Source organism: Siniperca chuatsi, linkage group LG18, assembly GCF_020085105.1.
Source record: "Siniperca chuatsi isolate FFG_IHB_CAS linkage group LG18, ASM2008510v1, whole genome shotgun sequence".
In the NCBI taxonomy this organism is placed as follows: domain Eukaryota; kingdom Metazoa; phylum Chordata; class Actinopteri; order Centrarchiformes; family Sinipercidae; genus Siniperca; species Siniperca chuatsi.
The window spans coordinates 4,854,627-4,877,724 of NC_058059.1; the positions used below are offsets into that span (position 1 = coordinate 4,854,627).

The 23,098-nt window shown below is 40.9% G+C and overlaps 1 protein-coding gene across 1 annotated transcript; it reads right to left on the minus strand.

Moving 5' to 3' along the window:
- Window positions 1–3,146: 3,146 nt before the first annotated feature.
- dmgdh (dimethylglycine dehydrogenase) lies at window positions 3,147–20,896 on the minus strand. Its single transcript, XM_044173678.1, has 16 exons — window positions 20,637–20,896; window positions 20,047–20,215; window positions 17,941–18,039; window positions 17,696–17,860; window positions 16,279–16,483; window positions 11,225–11,473; window positions 10,869–11,067; window positions 10,606–10,775; window positions 10,345–10,498; window positions 8,672–8,837; window positions 8,330–8,460; window positions 5,852–6,069; window positions 5,122–5,279; window positions 4,348–4,407; window positions 4,129–4,263; window positions 3,147–4,047 (listed from the first exon to the last, which is right to left on the minus strand). The coding sequence occupies exons 1-16, from the start codon at window positions 20,756–20,758 to the stop codon at window positions 3,835–3,837; spliced, it is 2,613 nt and encodes an 870-aa protein (XP_044029613.1). The 5' UTR covers window positions 20,759–20,896; the 3' UTR covers window positions 3,147–3,834.
- Window positions 20,897–23,098: the final 2,202 nt, after the last annotated feature.

Sequence of the window (23,098 nt, forward strand, 5' to 3'; positions counted from 1 at the left end):
GAGGAGCGTGTTCGGTCCAGTCCGGGCGACACACTGCCTCAGAGTTCTGCTGAGGTTGTGGACGTTAAGGACCAAGTACAGTGTGTCAGCTCACAACGCTTGACGGGCTCGGTTGTTAAAGAGGTTGCAGAAAGTGCGAACTCCGCCCTCTGTGATAAATCAAGCTTTAATGCTATGGTTGGCCACGCCTGCAAAATGTTAAAGGCATTCAAGGCCAAGATTTTGTGCACACCTCGACCACAGAAGAAGGAAGAAATAAAGCTGGAAGATCAGTCAGCTGATATTGACGATGGCTGTCCACCAGTCACAACAGTGGAAGCAGAGACCCAGGAGAAGATCTCATCAGAGGACAGCTTTGTGACAGAAACAAAAAAAGCTGTCCAGGTCACCGCAGTCGAGGAGAGTGGACCTTTGGCATGTGAGAAGACACGCGCTGAGCCTGTGCAGGATGCAACAAAACAGGCAGAAGAAAACAAAATGTCTGTCGGGATACTCATAGAGAAGCTGGTCTCACGGGTCTTCAGGAAAGCAAATGTGAGCTGGACCACGGCAGACCCAGAGGACATCATCAAGCGTCTGTCTGAAAAAACATGGGCCGAAGTCGAGGGCGAAGTTTTATATATCACCCCAAAAATTTTCAAAAACCTCGACAAGGCCATTTTCAAAGACCTGCATAAGAAGTGTGGCAATGAAGAGGTGATGCTGGCTTCAATGAATTTAGAGGAACCAGCATTTGAAAAATTGATCGCCTCCTCCGTCAAACATCACCTGATGAAACCACCAAAAAAGCCTAGCGCCATCGGCAGGTTCATGTCCTCTGTGGGCAACGTCATTTTCAGAAGAAGAAACAGGGTTGGCGTTGTGTAGGTGAAATGGAGTATTCATCTTGAAGGAAAAACTTGTCTGGGGTTTCTCTTTTTCCTTCAAAATGAACGCAATAAAGGGCTCAAGTCCTGCCTCACGTCCGGGTTACTTTCTCCTCCAGTGGCCTCTGTCCTTCATCATCGAGGGACAGAGACCAGTGGAGCAGGAGGTTACAGATGTGGGGCAGGACTTGAGCTCTCAGGGCCACCTCAGCACTTCACAGCTAGAAGGCGAGGGTTCGAGTCCCGGTCCTGAGCCCTTCTTGTTTGTGTTGTCTACTGTTGTGGCGTGGGTTTACTCCGGGTGCTCCGGTTACCTCCCACATTTCTCAAAACAATGCAGCAATTGCTAAATTGGTTTCGTGATTATAAATATGTAATAAGCGATTCAATAAAAATGTTAAAATTTTAATTTCTGCTTTGAAACATTTCTTTTCTGATCTCTTTCTAAAGTTGAAATTTGACAGTTTTCATTGAGTATTTATACATTCTTATTCACTAGCAACATTTACCTGTTTGGATCAGAGCTGAAACGAGCAGATTAATCGATTTGTCGATGGACGAAATATTAATCCGCAATCAGAGTAATCTCAGTCAGCGGATTCCCAATAAGAGCTTTTTAGGTTAGTATGCCTGTGCAAAATCATGAATGTGGTTGTACCTCAATACTGAAATCTAGTAATATAACATAATTTGGCATTTTTGGTTAACATTATACAAGGTTGCCAACGCGCTCTGTCTGAACAAATCTCACGCCAAATAAGAGGAAGCCTCAAAGCCGCTCCCTCATGAGAAAAATATAATTATATATGTTAAATAGGCTTTCTCTGCCCACAGGACAAAGTCTGCACATCAGTCCAAAGCGCACAGTTTGTGTGGCTTTAGTTGAAAAAACACCTTTCATGTTTGTAGAGTTTTGCCTCACTTTGCTCCTCAATTTTACATCTATGACAAACTGAAATGTTCATTAAAAATACAACATTTAATGCGATTAAGACAGGTTAGATTAATTAAGCTCCCCAATAGTGTGACCCTAGAACCGCCGCTGGAGGTGAGTAGGCCTGCTGCAGAAATCAGATCATCATCATGCATTGGTATTTATCCTAGCTCTTATTTACTAGACAGTCATTGGTTAATAGCTTAATTCAGCTGCCAACTGCCTTTGTAGTCTTATCATTATCAACATAATCAATAAGAAAAATTTGATGAATCCAAACAAAATAGTTCAGCTAGGAACTCATTCCCTCTCTTCTCTCTAGTGTGTTTTTAAACTACATGTGTTTTTCTCCTTCATTTACTTTTCATGCAATGTTTGTAGGCGTAGAATAAAGTGAGAGATTTGTTAAGTAACTTATCCATCTCTAGTGTGTGTGATTTCGTGGTTGCACTGGGAGCGTTTTGGGGGCCACAAACAAAATCTTGTTTAGGGGCCATGCACCAAAATCCCTGTTACAGCTTCTCAAATGCGATGATTTGCTGCTTTTATCAGTTTTTCCATCATTAAATTGATTATCTTTGGGTTTCTGGACTGTTGATAAGTCAAAACGAGGAGTTTAAATGTGTCACTTTGGCCTCTGGGAAGTTGCGGTGCTCAGTTTTCACTTTTTTCTGACCTTTTTATGGACAAAGCGATTAATTGATTAATCGAGGAAACAATACGCAGATTTTAATCGATAATTAAAATAATCGTTAGTTGCAGCCCTAATTTGGATGTAATGATGTAACAACATATCTAACACTATTTTATTTTGCATTGCATTATATTACTTATACCACTATATAATATTTCTATTATATGTATCTACTTCATAGTATTGTATTATTACTTTATATTCTGTATAGTACACAAGATGGGTGTTTCACGTCGTCCTGTGACCGCACGGCGGCGCTGTTGTATGGATGTCGCTTTGTACAAGTTATTCTCTTTTGAAAAAGGGCATTTTAAAATAGAAATATCTATTATGAAATGAAAACTAAAGTCATAAAACTCTAGAATAAGAATGAAGTAACATTTCATAATGAGTTTCTTAAATTATTGTTTTATTTGTTAAATTCATTCATGTGATCATTTATTTCACAGTTATTTATTGAACATACATTGTGGCCATGATGGATTTTATTCATGATTTCATTCATCCATCATCATCATCTTCATGTAATGTTTTTCAAACTGCGGTGTAACATTTGGTCCCTGAGGCTTAAACGAGTTAAAGTGAAAATGAAGACTGTGGCTCCGAGGAAGAGGAGTTCTGAGTGAGGAGTTAAGACACCTTATACAAGACAGTGAGTGCATTGCTTTAATTGCCAAGGTATTAATGTGCATCGATTAAATTACATTTTAGTAAAATAAAAATAAAGCAGATTTATAAAACAATCTTTGTACAAGTTTGCAAGCATTTCTGGTTCTTTTGGTTATTGTTTATGTACTTTGTTAAACTTATCACAGCCCCAAAGTGCTCTTATGACTGTGAAAAATGCAGCTGCAGAATTTTTTAAATTTCAAATAAACGCAAAACAGGCATTTCCCATTTGTCCCTTTCTGTTGAAATTTCAAGAATCAAGCGCTGAGAATCTGCCGAGCTCGCGTTTCATTTGCTTTCCCACATAATCTTTGCCCAAAAAAAAAAAAAAGGTTGAACTGTTGACCCATAAAACATTAACATCCATTCATGGAATTACAAAACGTCAATTACACTGTGGTGCAAGAACATCAACTGTTGTTTCCCTGTTGCTCAAAAACACATTCATAAGAGGCACTAAGCACGTGATGGATCTGTTTTCAACTTCCTCAGGAGAGCAAGAGGAGGAAGTGAACATGGCTCTTTTTTCCCTGAACTCGCCACTTAATTTTGGACACAAACAGTTCAGGACCACACGTGTTTTTTTTCCCCATATAAGACTCTCCTTCATATATCACAGTAAAATCGTTCTTCATTCGCTGGTGAGAAACTGACCCGAGGGCAGTCTGTGCTTACGCTTTGCCCTTTGCCTTCTTCTGCAGCCGGGTCCGTGTGGGCTCGGTGAGGACTAAGGGCTCCTGGATGACCATGGCGGGGTACTTCCTCCCCAGCAGCTCTACCTCTACCTTCTGGCCCACAGAGCACAGCTCCAGAGGCAGGTAGGCGAACGCCAGGCTCTGCTGGGTGCTGTAGCTGTAGGCTCCGGACGTCGTGTTGCCGACCACCTGATGAGTGAGAATAACCACAAAATAACCAAATAAAACTGGATATGATGACTGGACAACGCTAGTGAGGCTTTTGCTAACCTCGCCATTGTGCCAGATGGTCTCATTGCCTTCGGGGTCGATATCATCCGTATCCAGGGTGATGTAGGAAAGCTTCCTCTTCAGGCCCTTAGCTTTGATCTCCTGAAGCGCTGCTTTGCCAATAAAGTCAGCAGGCTGAACAAACACAGAAGCAAACAGCGTTCATTCAGAACTTATTCATAGCTATAGAGGGAATAAATCCTGGAAATGGATGGTTACCTTGTTCAGTTTGATGAAATAATCCAATCCAGCCTCCAGAGGGTTGGTGTCACAGTTCATCTGTAAAGATCAGCAAAAAAGTCATAACATGTGCTACTTAAAAAGGAAGAGTTCAACATTATTTTCTTTCTTGCCAAGAGTTAGATCAGAATATCGATACCACTCTCATGTCTGTACAGCAAATATGAAGCTACAAGCACAAAAGCCGGTTAGCTTAGCTTAGCATAAAGACTGGAAACAGGGTGAAACAGCTAGCCTGGCTCTGTCCAAAGGTAACGAAATCCGCCTTCCTACCAGCACCTCTAAAGCTCACTAATTAACATGTTATATCTTGTTTGTTTAATTCAAGCAAAAACCAAAAAGGCTTTTTGAGGTTGGCAGCAACAACTTGTCGTTTTTACAGATTAAACAAAAGAAACATAATGTGTTAGTTAAACTTACTTCTTTTTTGTTCTTTTTGTTCAAAGATGGCATTTTTGGCATTTTGCCTTCTTTTGACAGCGTAGACAAACAGCCAACCACCTCAGAGATTCATGTGTTTGTGTCTATATATCGCTTGTTCTGCTTTGTGATGGTGATCTGACAATGCCTGACGAAGATCTCTGTCAGATCGAAACATCGCTCTATTAAATTTAATTTGCTGGGGAGCTATTATATTAGCCTTATATTTAACAGACAGTAAAGAGAGTGGTATCGATCTTCTCATCTAACTTTCGGCAAGAAAGTGTGTGTGTGTGTGTGTGTGTGTGTGTGTGTGTGTGTATGTGTGTGTACCTCAGCTCCCCAGCCTCTAAAGCCCTTTTCCAGTCTGAGGGAGGACATGGCGTAGGTGCCGAAATTGTCGATGCCTTCGTCTTTTCCTGCTTTCATCATGGCCTGGTACACAGCTGCCATGTTCTTCTGGTCGATGTACAGCTCCCAACCGAGCTCACCTAAACACACATGCATATATTTTATATATATATATATATATATAGTATCACCAGATACACTCAACATGTCTGATGTGGATAATAACTAAATATCAAGAAGAGCAATCATAAACTGTAAACACTGTATGAGAACATCACTGCACTTAGCAGTCTGGGTTGACGGCATAATGTCAGAATAATGACTTTTCCATTTTCAGACATAGTGGATCGCTGTTTCTATTGGCTGACCATGAAAATTCACACAATCAAAGGTGATTTATGTACTTATTATGTTTAGATAGCGTCATTTTGCATCACTGATGGAGAGGAAGGAGATTATTGGAGACTGATACAGGATTTTGTGGAGTCAAATGAGTGAAACTGCCTGCAGCTCAATGCAAACAAGACCAAGGAAGCTGTATCATGTTGATATACACACTGTAGGGACACTTTACCTTATTCTCAGTCAACATCTTTTATTCAGTGTTAGCAACTGAATATGCTGCTTTATACACTTTATCCCATCAATTCCAATTGTCATTTGTTTAATAAGACCAAGCAAACAGGTTGTAACTTCACAAAGTGTGCAGTACCTGTGTAGGAGATCCTGATGGCCCGGACAGGAACGCCGGCCAACTGGATGGACTTGCAGTGGAGAAATTTGAATCCGGCATCACTCATATCCTCATCTGTCAGTTTCTGAAGAACTTTGCGAGAGTTCGGTCCTGCAATGCCCAACACGCCTAAATCTTCTGTTACGTTTCTGATGTCCACGTCATATCCACCATCTGCAGCTTCTGCCTCTATCCACCTGAGTTCAGATCCACAGAGAAAACTTTCAGCAGACAAAAAGGGAGATTCTGATATCGTATCATTATGGCATCTCTGGTGGCGGTAATTCGCCAAGATATACAGAAATGTGCCAGCAGGGAAGAAGAAGACTGCAAGCTAGTAAACATGGATGTAAACAATACAGGATTTAAAATACTTAAAAAAATGTTTTTGCAAATGTTTTATAAGGAAGGAAACGCACTGGACACGTTTGTTAGACCTCAAGGATGCACACAATGAGTTTTGGTGAGTAACACTGAATGTAAACATAACTTTAATTTGACACTAAATATTTCACATATTGCCACATCTCAGCCACGTGTGATGAGTTTCACAGGCTGATGTGACCTCCTCGAGCTCTTCATCTGTAGTCTGGTCCCGTCGCCACTTGAGGTCGCTACGTAGCATGAAATTGTCCTTGCCTCCCTCAGGCTGTGGCAGAGAGTTGGTTACAGTGATGGATTTAATGTGCTGCATTCCAATTGGAGCAAATGGTGGGGCGTTGAGTTAAGAGCTGCTGAAAGATTTTAGTTTTCTGCCGTATAAAACAGAATGTGAGAGAGTTTTATTCAGCACAGCCTGAGGCTCAACTCTGGCCTGGGTGTGTCTGACTAAGAACTGAGGAGTGTTTTGCTTCTCTGTTAACACCATGTACTCTGCAAAATGAATACGAAAAAGTTTTGTGCATGTGGCCCTGCTTAATTGTGCCGTTCTGCTAAAATGCATGAAAATGCTGCATCAAAACTGATATTTATTAGAAGGTAGTTTTTCAGAAAGCATGACACAATGCTTCGGAGTACTAAAACTACAATGACCACAATTCATAGAGTTGCAAACTGAGCTTTTAAAAAAAACTTTAAATGACTGTTATCAGTTTTTTTTAATTACTGTTTTACGAATTACTGTTTTCTGACAGTTGGAGTACTTTGGACATGAAACTCTCCCGGTTGAATCCTCAGTACAGAAGATGAAAAACTGTGTTAGAAAATATCTGGTTTCTTGTTAAAAAGTCAAAGGTACAAGCCTGTGTGCATAAACACATCATCTAAGACAGTAACTACGACTCCCAAGGTGCATTTCGGCAAGAAACATCCAATCACAGAATTTAAAATTCAGTTACATGCGCCACTAATGGCGGGCATAAACTTAACGTTATGCTGTTAAGAAAACTGAAAACACATCTGCAGCTGAAATATATTTACTTTTGGATTCTGGGTCGATTTTGAATGAATACAGAACGAACGGCGTCTCTGACTGGCTTCGTCTCCATGGCTGAGGAGACGGTGGCTGAGGCTCATGGGTATTGTAGTATTTAGCCATCCGCCATGCCAAAATGACAAAAGGTGATTTCTCAGAAAGGAAATTCAAAGAAACACAAACTTATAGGATTGTTACAGCATCCAGAGTGTGTTTCTGCGTTAAGCAACATTGAGGATATCATTTAAAGAAAAAATTTAAATGGGAATCCAGAGTGGGGAAGAAATACTTCCAGGACTGGTGGCTCCTCCACTACACAACTGCACAAAAAAATACAGTTTCAGAAGAACTTGCATTACCTGACTTTTTTTTGGCCTTGGGGGCAAAAGAAACAAGTTGTGAATGTAACATTGACGAAACATCTTTTAAATGGATATGGTGAACTTGTTAGCAAACAGTTGCTTATTTACACATCCAGCAGTTACGGAGCAACCCTTTACATTAATTTGGAGTCGTGTTTGTGTCACCTGATGAATGTAAGTCCATTCTCTCTCTTTTAGCTCTATTTTTGGTCTCCACCAGCTCCTGAGGGAAATATCTGGCTCTTTAGCTGCTAAATGCTCCACTGTGTTCACCAGCTGGTCTGTAACTGTGTCTGTCTTCTGTTTGCTGCTGAGCAGGTAGTGTGCAGTGGCTTTTTAGAGCTTTTTCTCTGAAAGCTGCCTGCTGTGGCTGAAAACGAGACTATGAGAGCGGTGAGAGTGAACCAAAACAGTAACGTTGCGGGTCGGACAGATAAACAACGAGCTGAAACTCACTATAAAGCTCCGTAAAGCCGAGGGGAGCTGCAGATTCAGGTGATAATTCTCTGTAGGTTCATCACTACGACCCCTTTCACACTGCCACATTGTTTTCACATTGTTATTTGATACATTATTATTAAAGAAATATCGATTATAACCACTATAAATGTTTTACTACTAAGTTAGCTCCTGCCAGTCTGATTTACTTGAGTGAGATCAAGCCTGTGTAAACAGTTTCACCTGAGGTCATGTCCCTCTGACCCCGAGCCTGTGATGAGCAAGAACTCTCCTGGTGCCAGCTGGGTAATGGTGACCTCAGCAAAGACTCTCCCGGTGGGCGTCAACATATGGCTGATATTGGTCAGGCCCACCTGAAAGCACACAGAGTTGGAGAAAGGGCATGTAGTCATTTCAAAGCCTTGAACTACTAAGAGGAACTGTTAGATGATGTGTGGTGAGAGTATGACCTCTTGTGTATAATTTGTTATCATACATGCCAAATCTACTAACTTGTCACTCCACATTTACAGCTACAGCAGGCAAACAACTCACACTGATGTTAATGAAGTACATGTGCTCTACCTTGGGCATGGTGTTAGCAAACAGGCGGTCCAGCAGCTTGTGCGAGTCCTTCCCCTTCACTATGAACTTGCCAAAAGGCGTCAGGTCGATCACTCCCACCTTCTCCATCACCAGCTTGCACTCTCTGCCAACTGGTTTAAACCAGTTGGTGCGTCGGAAACTGGGCCTGAGCACAGCACAGAAATCAATGATCGCTTTATATCTGTTGTTTTAATGAATACCAACTTTTATACTCCAACTTTGTTTTACTGGCCCTTTTTATTGGCTTCATTGCATAATGCACAACTGATGTGAAAGTATAACAAATGAACATTGTTCTAACAGAAGGACAGAATTACATTACTGACTCAAGCATATTAGCAAGACTTAAAGTCTATGATAGTAAGGCATGGCTACCTCTGTAAGGCTGTACTTAAGCAAGAGCTAAATGCTACTGCTAACATGCTCACAATGACAACGCTGCCATGCTGATGTTTAGCAGGTTTGCCATGTTCACCATCTTAGTTTAGCATGTTAGCATGCTAACATTTTATAATTAGCATTAAACACAAAGTACAACTGAGGCTGATGGGAATGCCATTAGTTTTGCAGGTATTTAGTCATAAACGAAATATTGGACAAATTGAAATTTTGACCTGTTGATGGCGCTAGATTAAAAGTCAGGGGATCACCAAAGTCAGTTGGATTCATCCTCTGAAAACCATGAATGTCTGTACAAAATATCATAGTAATGCATCTAATAGTTGTTGAGATATATAAGTCTGGAGCAAAGTAGAGCCATGCCAATAGTGTGCCTGAAAATACAATATAGCAACAAGTTGGGGAAATAAAGTTGCATAACAAGATTACACCGCAGCTTTTATATTTGTACAATGAGAAACCTCCATGTCACAGATATGAGTCAAGTATGCAGCGCTTGAGAAGGCCAACTGGATTCAACACTTGCGGTTTTGGCAAGACTTCATACACTCGCCGGCTCATCGCAAGAAATCTGTGACTGTGTGGTTTTTAAAATATATCATGGTGCATATTTAGAGATCGTCAGTTATCTGAATGTGCTGTCGAACGTTAGCAGCTGTCCTGATCTATCAGCGTGGTATCTAAATATCTAAATGGTTCTCTTGTGCTGCTGCTTAGAGTTAGAGGAACTGTTAAATGATGTGTAGCGAGCTCGTCTCTGCACTCACTGAAAGGGTTGGCAGGGAGCTCTGTAAGAGAACGTGTTTGTGCTCTACTGCATACCTCCCATCTTCACCCGAGAACATTGTGTCCTCAAACTTTTATTCTGACAAGCATGCATCTCCACCAGAAACTATCAGAGCGTCTTTCTTTATGCATGGGTATGTACTAGCTGAATACTCAAGAGCCATTACTATATTCTCCTTCTTTCTCCGAAGTGATGAGAGGGTATTGCAAAATAGGAAAGTGGATGTGGTGTGGCTAATTAGAGGACTGCAACAGCATTTAGCAATTACATTAAAAGCAGTTACGAAACAAAAGCTAAAACAACAGTTAGGGAACATTTTGTTCAAATGTTTAATTCTTCAATAGTTCAATAGTTAATTGTTCAGATCTAAGATAGTTATGCAAGACATCCTGCCAATAAAACAACAAAGACATTATTAGAGATTTATAAAGAATGTATATCCAGCTCTGCTAACTGGATGCCTTACTTGTATCCACTGTCATCTCCAGGTTTGTAGAACCAGTGAGGTTGTTCCCAGCCAGCGTGAAAGCCCATGGATGCTTTGTCCTTCAGCAGCTCGTAAACGCCACTTGTCCGGCTGGTTGGTCGACCAGCGAAACGCTCCTCCTTGGGGTAACCAACTGGAGAGAGAGCGACGGCGTGAGGAGGAGACAGCAAAGAGTTTAGTGACAGTAAAAAACAGAAGGCTTTGTCAAGTGAATGTGCGATCGTCTTGTATTGTTCTTACCCACATTGTTGAAACCATAGGATTCCCGAGCTTTGGCACACATGAAAGGCACGTCCGTCCATTTGCCGTAGCGGTTGGGGTCGCATTCAATCAGGTCGTAAGGAGGTTCTCCATTCCTGATCCAGTCACTCAGGAACTTACCGATGCCACCAGCATGGATGACTCCATACCTGAACAGTCCAAGCTTTGAACATTATGACTCAGCCCCCAAATGTAGAAACTATCTGCTAAGGTGCTAACCAATCTACACCCCACACACATACCCAAAGCCAATGGCAGTCCAGTAGTTACGAACTCCTTGGTGTGGTCCGACCATGGGCAGCAGGTCAGGGGTGTATGTGATTGGTCCAGACACGACGTTGATGATGTCAGCTTTCTTTAGCACAGGGATCATCTCCATGGCCATCTCAACATGCTCCATTATCCTGTCAAGGTCCGACTCAAACAGTTCCTTACCGAAACCTGCAGCAGCCGGACAGAGAGCAAGATGGACAGAAACACGATGTGTAACTTACAAGAAGAGCGAAACCATGCAGAAAACTGCCACGTCAAAGATAAATTAGTTAAAAGAAATAAAGTTTTTAGTGGATCGACAAATCTTTATCGATGGTAGACAGACCTGGAGGAACTCCATCTCTGACCCAGGAGTCCTGTAGCACCATCTTCTCCATCTTTTCATACGGGCCAAACAGCAGGCCATCTCTTTCCTGACGCAGGTAGTAAGAGCCCTCCAGGTCCCTGATGACAGCCAGCTCCTTCTTCAGGGCCTTCACCTCTGGTACCGTTGCTGTCACCACGTACTGGTGATGCACTGGGATGGTGGGGTGTTCGAGCCCAATCATCTTGCCCACCTCCCGGGCCCAGAAACCTGAAAAACAACAGAGATGGTATTAAATCAACTAACAAAATAAAGTCGGCACTCTCAGTAGTGTGTATACACCACTGATGGATTTCAACTAAATGTCGACCTTCCGTCAACCAGCAGCTTTAAATCTCACTAATTAACCCTCATTCACTTCAACACTTCTCATTCCTTTCTCATTTTTTAATCCGTACAAACACTGAAGAGTAAAAAGTCCCAAAATGTCAAACTACACCTTAAGGCTGTCCCGCTTCACTGTACCAGTCTTTCAGCATATTGGCAGTGCTGTGACAGTATGTTCTCCATGTTTTATTAGGCCTATAATATAGAGTTTATGTGTCCTGGTGGACACACAAAGTTTGATGAATGAATCTGTTTGTAAGTAAGAAGTTACGCCCCTCTTTCACCATTTGGTAGGAAAAGTGAATCATTTTTTCCTTGTAAACAGAATGCACTGTAATGTGGTGTTTTTCAATGATTAATGACAGACATAATTAATGGCGGACTCACTGTACCACCTGAGCCACAGCCGCTACCTATCAGATCATGATCAGACTTTCAAACTGGTTTTTAATTACTTTCATTGTCTTTTCATATTCTGCTAACAAACAAACAGACGAAAAACACAGGAAATTTAATTACATTAATAATTAATTTGATTTGTGATACATGGGAAAAGAAAAAACTCCTTCACGCTGTCTATAATAAAGAGTAATAAGAGTAACATAAAGTGAGTACAGGTGATCGGCAGTGTGCAGGAAGTACTTTGCAGTAATTGTTACTTATTTGGGATACATGCATTCCTAGACACCAAAGCTTACTTGTCCAAGAATAGCATGTGATTTATTATCTGGTGATTTAAGTTTTATGCTGGTTGCGATTTAAACTATATCATTTACTGTTAAGTAATTAAAGCGTCAGTTCACCAAAATTACAGAAAAGCAAAACAAACAAAAAGCAATTGTTCCGTGCTGTGAGCACCACAAACAAAATCCAGTTCACCTCCATTGTACTGAGTTAAAGGCAGACATTTCAGAGACTGATAACTCAATACCTGGACAAATTAAACCAAAACTATCTGCAGGGCTAGACACCACCAGGGGTAAATGAGAAAATATGTTCTTTTTGTAATTTGGGTGAACAGACCCTTTAATGAGATTAAAAAATATATACAGGACAAGGCACATGTACCATCCTGTGTTTTTATGGTTGAGATTTTAAAACGTAATCTCCCAGATTAAACCCATGCAAACATTCGGAAATAAGCCCAAACAGAACCAGCTACAAAAACAGACACCCAGACAGATGGACAAACACACACATAAAAAATGTGGACAAGAAGAAGAAGAAGAACTTTTTGTAATCACCACAAGGATCTCCTGTTTTAACGTCCTGACATTTATAAAATAGAACAAAAAAGAAAACAGGAGCCTATAAAACAACAGATAAATTGGTATGGTAAAATGAAAGGTTAAATGAGTGCATGTACAGCGCATATACCTGATCCTTGGCAAACTATATTTTCCAAAAGACACCTGACATGTCTGAGAACACCGGATATTATTTCATTTCATAGCAGCAGTTAGCCTCCGGGTTTTACATTCATGTACATTAAGGAACAGCTGCAATTTTTCCACTGCATGGCTCCTTCGAATTCCTCTCTCATGCTGTTGCAGTGTGCAATCTGTGTGACATACATCAAAGATCTAGATATCAGACTGTCAGATGGCTGAAATATGGATCCGCAACCCTGAGACAGCATTCTTTTACAGCTTGTGAAAGTGTGTTGTTTGCCCAATATGAAGCCTGGGGACCACCAGGGGTCCTTCAGAGGACTCCAAGGGGTCTTCAGCAAAATAAGGATTTGTTTAATTCATTTTACTATTATTTCACCCACTTCACTTGAATTTTGGGCACTTGGGGACAGAGGAAAAACACACCACGCAACATTAGCATTAATTTGAAGATGTGTTTCTGGTGACCCGACAAATGTAAGTTTCACTCTCCTTTTAGGTCTCCTTCCTGTTATTGGTCTCCACTAACTCCAGAGAGAGATATCTGGCTCTTTAGCTGCTATATCCTCCACTATGCTCACCAGCTAGTCTCTAACTGTATCTGTGCACTGTTTGGTGCTAGGCAGGTAGCACACAGTGGGGTTTTGCACTAAATACAGTGGCCTGCTGTGGACGAAAACAACACTAGAGTGTGAGGCTAGAGACTGCTGGGGCACTGAGACCTGGTGATCTCTGATGCTATCTTCAGCTATGTGTTGCAAGAGTAACTCTTATAAACACTGTTCTACAAATTCAACTTAAATTTAAATATTATATATTTCAAATGGTGTACATTTGTTTAACTGCATGCAAGACTGCAGCCTATTAATATTGCAACATCTATTTATATTCTGTACGTGCACCATAAGGGAACTTTATCCCATGGTGAGGGATGGGGTGGGGGTGCATACACACAACATCCAGAAAAGGTCCCAGGCAGTTTAGGCATGAGGCTGGGCTGCAGAGGAGCATGTTTATCAGATGCCTGCACAAAGGGCCGATTCATAGGGTTACTCAGGAATAGTGATGAATGGAGTAAACAAGCTCACCGAAATAAAACAAGCTATGAAACAATCCTGCTTTGTCCATCAGCTGCCCACACTCCTAAACTCTATTTGTTTCTCTATTTATGAATCTAAAGTTAGAAGAATCAGGCCAAAATTTGTTCAAAAGGTCACAGGCTAAAGCAGTGATTCCCAACGAGGGGTACTTATACCCGAGGGGGTACTTCTGTAGTTAATTGCCAGGGGATACGTGGAAAGATTGTGAAGAAGCTGAATTCATTTGATAAAACAGAAATTATGATTTGCTTTTAAAAAAAAAAAAAAACACATATTGAGTCTGCTATAACTCCTGAACACCATGTGTTGCATTTAAGAGTGAGAAAACTAGTTAGCAAACAAGCAGAGAAGTTGAAACCGTTAGCTAAAAGTAATGGATAAATAGTTCACATAGTTAAAAGTGTAGTTTACTGTTCACACAATGGTCAAAACATTGCCTTCCTCCTTCGGGTCAAAAGGTTGATATGTTGAAACTGATCACATTGGGTGACTGTCCAGGGAACATGACCTGTGACCTTAACTTAGGCTCTCATTGGTCAGGGGGGTTAAGTTTATTGGGAAGAGGGGGTACAGCCTGCGTTCCAGACGGCGCCATAGTTTGAGTTTCAACAATGAACAGAATTTGTGAAAATAAGACGTTGGGGAGGGAGATGTTGGTTGGAAAAAAAGAAGTGGTTATGGTTCTGTACAAGGCTCTGTGGGGGCGGCAGTAGAGACGGGAGAGATAAAGTATGTGAAGAAAAAAATAAAGGCTTACAAAGAAAAGAGAGTTTAGCTAACAAAACAACAATGTGAGCACAATACATTTAAAAAAGACTGAGGTTGCTGTTGTTTTCTAGGGAGTTGTTTTCTTCCTTGCTATGTGGGATTTTCAAGGATGAGATTTCAAACCAGTTGCTTTCCCATGGGGGTTATGTCTGCAGCTGGCAAAGTCAATCTTTAAATCACAAAAACTCCACATACAAAAGGGCAGTGACCATGAGTCTGAACAAGTTTGTGGCTGTACCTACAAAAGCCTATATCTGACCAGAAAATGTTAACTTAGCTTACTGTGGGACAGCAATTCATGCAAACAAACACACGGGCGTGATATCTGTCGGTTTGACACTTCAGTCCCAGGATACAAAAAGCAGCAAAATGCTAAAAACAAAAAAACCCTGTATGTCAGGAGGTGTGCATGTGCTGCCGCTTCAAGATTGGATGAAATCTGAACCACTGGTCTGTTTGGATTGGCTGTCGGATACAGTGAAGGCAAAAGGCCAACAGGGCCACAACATAACTGGCTTCAACCAGAGTACAGAATGTGCACATTCAGGGAGAAAATACTGTTTGGCGCAAGAAGATGTGAATGAGCTGTAGAAAATTTGCTCTGCAAAGTCTTTACGATGCTATTTACAATTTAATGTAAATATAGTTTACTAGAACATTTTAAGGGACAAAGTTTTTGTATTGCAGCGACTGTCAAAGCACTATTTTAAACATGCATACATATCAGCACTCGGATCCATTAATTTTACACTATTGTTTAGGGTTGTACTGCAGTTGCTATGTCATTTACCATTTGTTTTAGTTCATTTTAACATGACTGTTACTGCAGAGAAAAGGTGACTAAGGAAAAATAATGCATGACCTATATATTGCTATATGTTACACAATATCCTCTACAGAAGAGGGCAGACTACAGCAAATTCCTGAACCTTGTCAGATAAACAAGCAACAGCAGCAGGGATGAAAGGAGTCTTTGCCAACAAAAATCCCCCAGAACTGGTATGACCCAGTTCAAGCCAAAAGCTCATTTCCCTGGACTCTGCAAGCAGAGTGACTAAAAATACCACCTGAAAGGACATCCAAGTAAAGTACTAAGTGATTTTCAGTTGTGTTGTAAAACTGAGTGTCACATGGTGATAGGAAAGTGTATCCTGACTTTTAAATGCCTTGAAAAAAACCACCAAGCCCAAAACAAAGAATATGGATTACAGTGTGTTTGAGTTCTTTAACACACCCTCTTACAGTAGTTGTTGCAAACATATTGTTACTAAAGCAGACGTTGGTGCAAAAACTGAACTCTTAAACCATGTTCACATCTGAAAATTGCACCAAAGATCAAACAAAAACATTTTCCATGTCTCTGAAGGACACATGAGACCCTTCCAGTTATCTCTATGTGCATTTGGAATATGGACGTTCAAGTACAAACCTGTTGCATTGACAATGCGATTCGCGCGGATGGTTCCATGAGGAGTCTGGACATCCCACTTGCCATCGGCGGTCGGGTTGAGGGCGGTGACCGGGGCTGGGTTGTAGATTTGGGCACCGTACATACGAGCACCAGCAGCCAGAGCCATGGTCAGAGAGTAAGGGTCGATGTGGCCATCTCCTGGGGTGTACAGACCTGCCAACACCTGAAATACAGAGAAACCTTCATATAACAGCACGTCCATCATTATTAATAATGAGCTAGTGATTCTTGACCTATCTCCAATTTTACTATTTTCAGCTGATTACATTCAAGTACAGAAGACAACTGATGTTGTTACTCAGTCCAAATATCTTAAATTTGCTTAAATTCTACATAATAGTCATAATACTAAAGTGGGTGGTACCGATAACATAGACACATTTCCTATTCTTGGGGTCATTTAACCAAAGGGCATGAGCATTAATGTGCAAAGCAGATTTTAATGTCAATCTGCCTTTGATGATTTTAAGGGGTTTTTTTGTGTGGAAAGTTGACATTTTGGCCTGAGGGTGATGCAGCAGGAAAACTGGAAGGTCCAAAATGGAAATGGCTCTTCCTCTGAGGACCATGAGTGTGCTATTAAATTTCATGGAAATATTCCTATTAGATTTTGACAATTCTTGTGCACAAAGGGTGATTTCGGCCTTGTGGTGGTGCAAGACAAAAAGGACAGGGAATAATCTTCTGGGGATCATGAATAGTCATAGTAAAATTCATGACAATCTGCGTAATATTTGATGATTTTAAGAGCTTTGTGTGTGTGAAAATGAAAATGTTTGGCCTGAGGGTGATGAAGGGGAAAACTGGAAGGTCTAAAACGGAAAGGGCTCTTCCTCTGAGGAGCATGAATGCCTGAGAATGTGCTATGAAATTTCATTGAAATCTTCCCGTTACATTTGGACAATTTCTGTGCGCAGAGGGTGATTTCAGCCTTGTGGTGGTGCTAGACAAAAGGACAGGGGCTCACTAAAATCAGAGGGAATAATCTTCTGGGGATCATGAATATTCTTTGCAAAATTCATGGCAACCTGGCCTGTAGTTGTTGAGATATCTTGCTCTGGACCAAACGGGTTGACCAATCGGCCAACACACTAATAGACTTTCCCATCCTTGAATTGAACTGATGAACTGATTGATCTGCTTTGAGATGAAGAAGATGATGAGTGCTCAGAAGGAACAAGAGAATAAGAGTGGGAACAGACAAAGATAAAGGAAACACTATCTCAGAAACCTACCTATCCACCACTGTGATGGATGATCATTATTGGCTTTTCAATCATGGACTTTTTACCACCAATCAATCCACCAGAAGCACATTCTCTATAAGAATAAAAGCCCTGCAGTGATTTTGTATGTTGCTATGGTTCGTACAGACCTTGTCTATATTGAGCAATGGGAAAAGTTCATGGACTTTCTCTGGTCCGATGAAGTACTGTGGCGTCACATGCCAGTGTGTGCGGGTCATCTGGTACTTCATCTCATCCACCCGAGCCGCTGTTGAAGCAATACGGACACTGCCGGGCTGATGAAAGCCCACTGCCTACAGAGAAAGACAATATGGATGACATATAAACCACACAAACCCACCTCCACACATCAAAGATGAGCGAGGCACCTCACCTGTCCAGTCTCAGCCTCCAGGCTCTCGTATAATTTAATGCTGTCGTAGTGGACTTTCTTGAGGTTGATGCCTGGATGGTAATATGTTGTCAAACCAGCCTGAAATACAAAACAAACAATTAACCATGATGGGTGCTACGAAAAAACATTCACAGACTCCAACTTAAAGCTGCTTTAACAGATTTTTCGGGGGGCAGCGGAAAAAACACAACACTGATATATTACACCTTTTAAGTTGATATGGTTGATGTGTTAGAAAACAGTTGCTTATTTACACATCCAGCAGACGCAGAGCAACATTATCATTCATTTGGAGTCATGATCGTGTCCACCTGATGAATGTAAGTCCAATATTCACTCTCCTTTTATTTCTCCACAGATAAATATCTGGCTCTTTAGCTGCCAAATGCTCCACTACGTTCACCAGCTGGTCTGTAGCTTTGTCTTTCTGCCGTTTGTTGATCAGCAAGTCAGTTTTAAGACCTTTTTCGCTGAAAAAAAGCCACTTGTTGCGTCGGTGAGAATGAACCAAAGAGTTGTGGGCTGTAAAACCAAAACAATGAGCTGAAAGATGCTAAAACGCTCCAAAGAGCTGCAGAGTCAGGCGATAATTCTATGAGCGACCCCTTTCACATTACACACAGTCATTTGATCCATTGTTAATATAAAAATATTGATTATAGCAGCTTTAATACCCTGTCAAAGCATTTTAATGCAATTCTAAACTAATCTATAACAAACTACTGTAAAGTTCATCACAACCTTTCCCCTTTAAACTGACTTTAACTCATAAAGAGGTCAAAAGATACATAGTGGCATCTCTAATTCTTATTTATGTCCTATACTACAAAGATGAAAATGGCTGTGTGGAGTTTGCATGTTCTCCCCTTATCTGTGGGTTTCCACCAGGTGCTACCTCCCACAGCCGAAAAACATGCATCTACAATTTCCAATAGCTGTGAATTTCCCAACCTGGCAACCTGTCCAGAGTGAAGGGAGTAACTGAATAAGTTCCCCCTCTGACATGTCAAACGTGTATAAATAGCAGTGAAGTGCTTGTGAGTGAATGAGTGAAGGGCAAGTGGGTCAAGACTTCAAATGCCTTGAACACTTCTAAAAGTTCCCCTCGATGGATACAATGCTACTACCAAATGACACAAACACAAATGGCTGTAAACACCTTCACTAAAGGAGGCTGTCGAGGAAGAACCTCTCCGTACACGTGCTTTAAATTTACGAGTAGCATTTAGTGGTCAGTTGGTCAGTTTCTTTGACAGTAATAAATATATGATCGACATACTAATTTTGTTTTGAATTATCAAGAAAATGCCACGTTGAGACATCGTGAATCCATGTTTCACAGCTGTCGAGCAAACAAAGATGATTAGGAAAAAGTACAAAATGAAAGGAAATAGCGCTGAAACAATTGGTAAATTAACTGATTTTGGTTAGTCGTTTTTCAAGCAAAAATACCAAAAATTGCCGATATTGCTCCAGCCTCTAAACTGTGAGGATTTTCTTTGTCTTCTGTACAGCTGCAACGATTAGTCAATTAATCGATTTGTCAAACAACAGGAATTTAATGAGCAACTATGTGAGGATTTGCTGCTTTTCTTTGTTATAAATAATTATAAATTAATTACCTTTTTGCTTTTGGGCTCTTGGTCGGACAAAACAAGCAATTTAACAGCTTCTTTTTTTTATTATAATTTTTGAACATTTTATGGACAAAACGATTAATCGAGAAAGTAATAGGCAGATTAATTGAAAATGAAAATAACTTGAGTTAGCTGCAGCATTAGTCTTATGTGACAGCAAACTGAATATATTTGGGTTTTGGACTCTTGGGACAAAACAAGCAATTTGATGACATAACTTTGGGCTTCAAACAATTGTGACGGGCATTTTTTTTTTACTATTATCTGACATTTTATAGACCAAACGATTAATCCAGAAAATAAATGACAGCTTAATCGACCCAAATGGAAATGGAAATGTGTTAAATCGCCCCCCTTCACATTTACTGTATTCATGAACCTTGTTGGGACCCTTTGGACCAGCAGGATCCTTCTGCCAATAAATAACAGTAGACTTTGGTGGACCTACAGCGTGCCAGGTGGATCCAGCCGTCAGATCAGACTTCTCCAGCAGCACCACATCCTTCATGCCACCTTTGGCCAGGTGATAAGCCAAGCTGACCCCCACACATCCACCACCAATGACGACAGTTTCTGCGGTGTCCTTCCACCTCTTCCCCAAAACTGAGGATGCATCACTGAAGAAAGGAAAGGAACAGAAGGAATTACAGGTGAATAATAATCACAGCTCCAACATGCATCATGCACAAGTGCACCTCTACATTCTGTTGACAAAGTGCCACAACTTCAAAATGCTGTCGTACCTGCAACCAGAGACGACATATTGAAGTCACCACGTTGCCCATGTGTGATATGTTGCAGAACCACCATAACTACATTGACTTTATGTGTAACACTTTTGCACCAAGCCTGCATGTCACCTAAAAGTCTCGTTGCACGAATCAATCAGCTGTGCAGCTTTACGCGCAGTAGACTCACTGCACGTTAATTATGGCTATTTTATACCCTCATTTATAACAAACTGCCTGACCAAAGCGTGTTTAGTGACATGTCCAGCTAACGTGAGTGTTGCTTCTGAACACAAGTGAACTATCTCACCTCTGATCGGCTTGTTTTCTTGATGTGCAGCAGATGTTTCTTAAAGGAAGCCGAGCAAGCCCTCGACACGCGGCTAACTCTCTCCGCAACTGAATGTTGATTAGGTTTAATATCCGCGACATAACTGAGGTAATATTTAAAAACTATAAACTAACCAGGACATATGCAGCTCAAAGCATAACCAGCCCCCCTCTGCAGGACCCCTGCACTGCCGCGTGTTGTTACAAATATCCCACTTTTGCACTGACAGGCGCATTGGCACGCCCACAGGTCGAGGACCGGGACGAAACTTAACCCAGATCAACCCCCAGCCAAGTTAACACTTTGTGTGCCATAACCCCAAATAGAGGTAAAAACCCCCATCTGTGGATGGTTTCAGTGTATTTAGTTATTTAATTGATCTATTATGAGTAATATGAAAAATCCACATTATCAAGACTAAGAGTCTACTGCCATGCTAGCGGCTTTTTGAGGCACAGCTAAATGCTAACATTAGCATGCTAACATGCTCACATTGACAATGCTAACAGGTGTAATGTTCATAATGTTTCTTTCTGCTACGCAGGTATAATGTTTATCACATTTACCATTGTAGTTTAGTGTGTTAGCATGCTAACATTTGCTAATTAGCACTTTACACAACGTACAGATGAGGCAGATGGGAATATAGTTTGGCAGATATTTAGTCATAAACCAAAGTATTAGACACATTTAAATGTTGATAATATGAAGTTAATAATCATGTTAATATGAAAAACCTACAAGACTAAGAGTCTACAGCCATGCTAGCAGATCTGTGAGGCACAGCGGAGCGGTGAGCTAAATGCTAACATTAGCATGCTAACATGCTCACAATGACAATGCTAGCATGTGTAATGTTCATAATGCTTCTTTCTGCTACGCAGGTATAATGTTTATCACATTCACCATTGTAGTTTAGTGTGTTAACATGCTAACATTTGCTAATCACCACAATACACGTACAGCTGAGGCTGATGGGAATGCCATTAGTTTTGCAGGTATTTAGTCATAAACCGTTTGTCGCACACATTTAAATTTTGACCTGATGATAGCGCTAGATGAAAAGGGATAACCAAAGCTATTATAATTCATCCTGAGGGGAACATAAATGTGTGAACCAAATGTCATAGCAGTCCATACAATAGTTGTGGAGACATTTCACTCAAAACCACAAGTGTCAACCTCATGGGGGCGCTACAGGAAAAGTCAGGGGATAACCAAAGTCAGTAGGGTTCATCCTCTGGGCACCGCGAATGTCTGTACCGAATTTCATGGCAATAGATCCAATAGCTGTTGAGATATTTCAGTCCGACATTGCTCTTTGTTGAGTTATGGCTCAACAAATTAATGCACCAGTGCAGATTAATAGCAACACTGATGCACAACTCCCATGTTTTCTCTGAGAATACACTCAGTAAAGGTTTGCACAAGTTATTTGTGTCTCGATCATGTAACATGTGTAAAATGTAAACAAAAGAATTGACCTGTTAGATCCAGTCTGAGCAAAACATACAGAAACATTTATCTCTGATGGTCCTTGAGCCTTTTATGCAACACAGCCTCTAACCCATCTGGAACAGCTCTGAACTGGACGTTTATCTTGATAGCTGGTTAATATAAACACCGAAATGCAGAAACAAATGTATTTCTAAATGCATTTCAAATGTGTGCATGAAACAAGAGTCCGCGTAGGAGTGCGTGGAGCGGATTTCACAGATCTTTTGACTAAATTCTATTGATCAATCTGACGATCAACTCAAGAGCAGGCAGGACATTGAGATTAGATGTTCATCTGCAAAACTAATTTGACAAAGTGATTCAATCACTTCAGATATAAGTGTGTGTGTGAGAGAGAAATTGATTGTGGTGACCGTGGATGCACTGTCTGAATATCTTTATTTTAACTTGGGAGTTAATAAGTTAGTAAAGTGTTTCAGCAAACATGGTGCACTAGACTAAACTATATAAAGTTACACAACAACATGTGGAGTATATAGGCTGCCACTATCTCTGGTGGGACTGCAACATGCTGTCCCGAGGCAAGAAAAGCCTCTTCTTTCATGCCTGGCTCCAGTACTTAAACTGGGAGAGTTCAGAACAAATTACTGCATGTTTTAATTTTCAGGTTACACTTATTGTAGCGTTTTTAGCTAGCTAGCGGCATGACTCTAGGGATGGTTGGTCAGTTTTTTGGTTGGTCCACCACTTAGGTCCAGGCGGAAATATCTCATCAACTATTGGAGGGATCGCCATGAAATTTTATACAGATATTCATGACCCCCAGAGGATGAATCCTAATGACGTTAGGGATCCCCTGACTTTTCCTCTAGCGCCACCAACAGGTCAAACATTTCACAAATGCAGTGAAATATCTTTACATCTACTGAATGGATTGCTCAGACATTCATGTTCCCCTCAGGATGAATTGTACTGACTTCGGT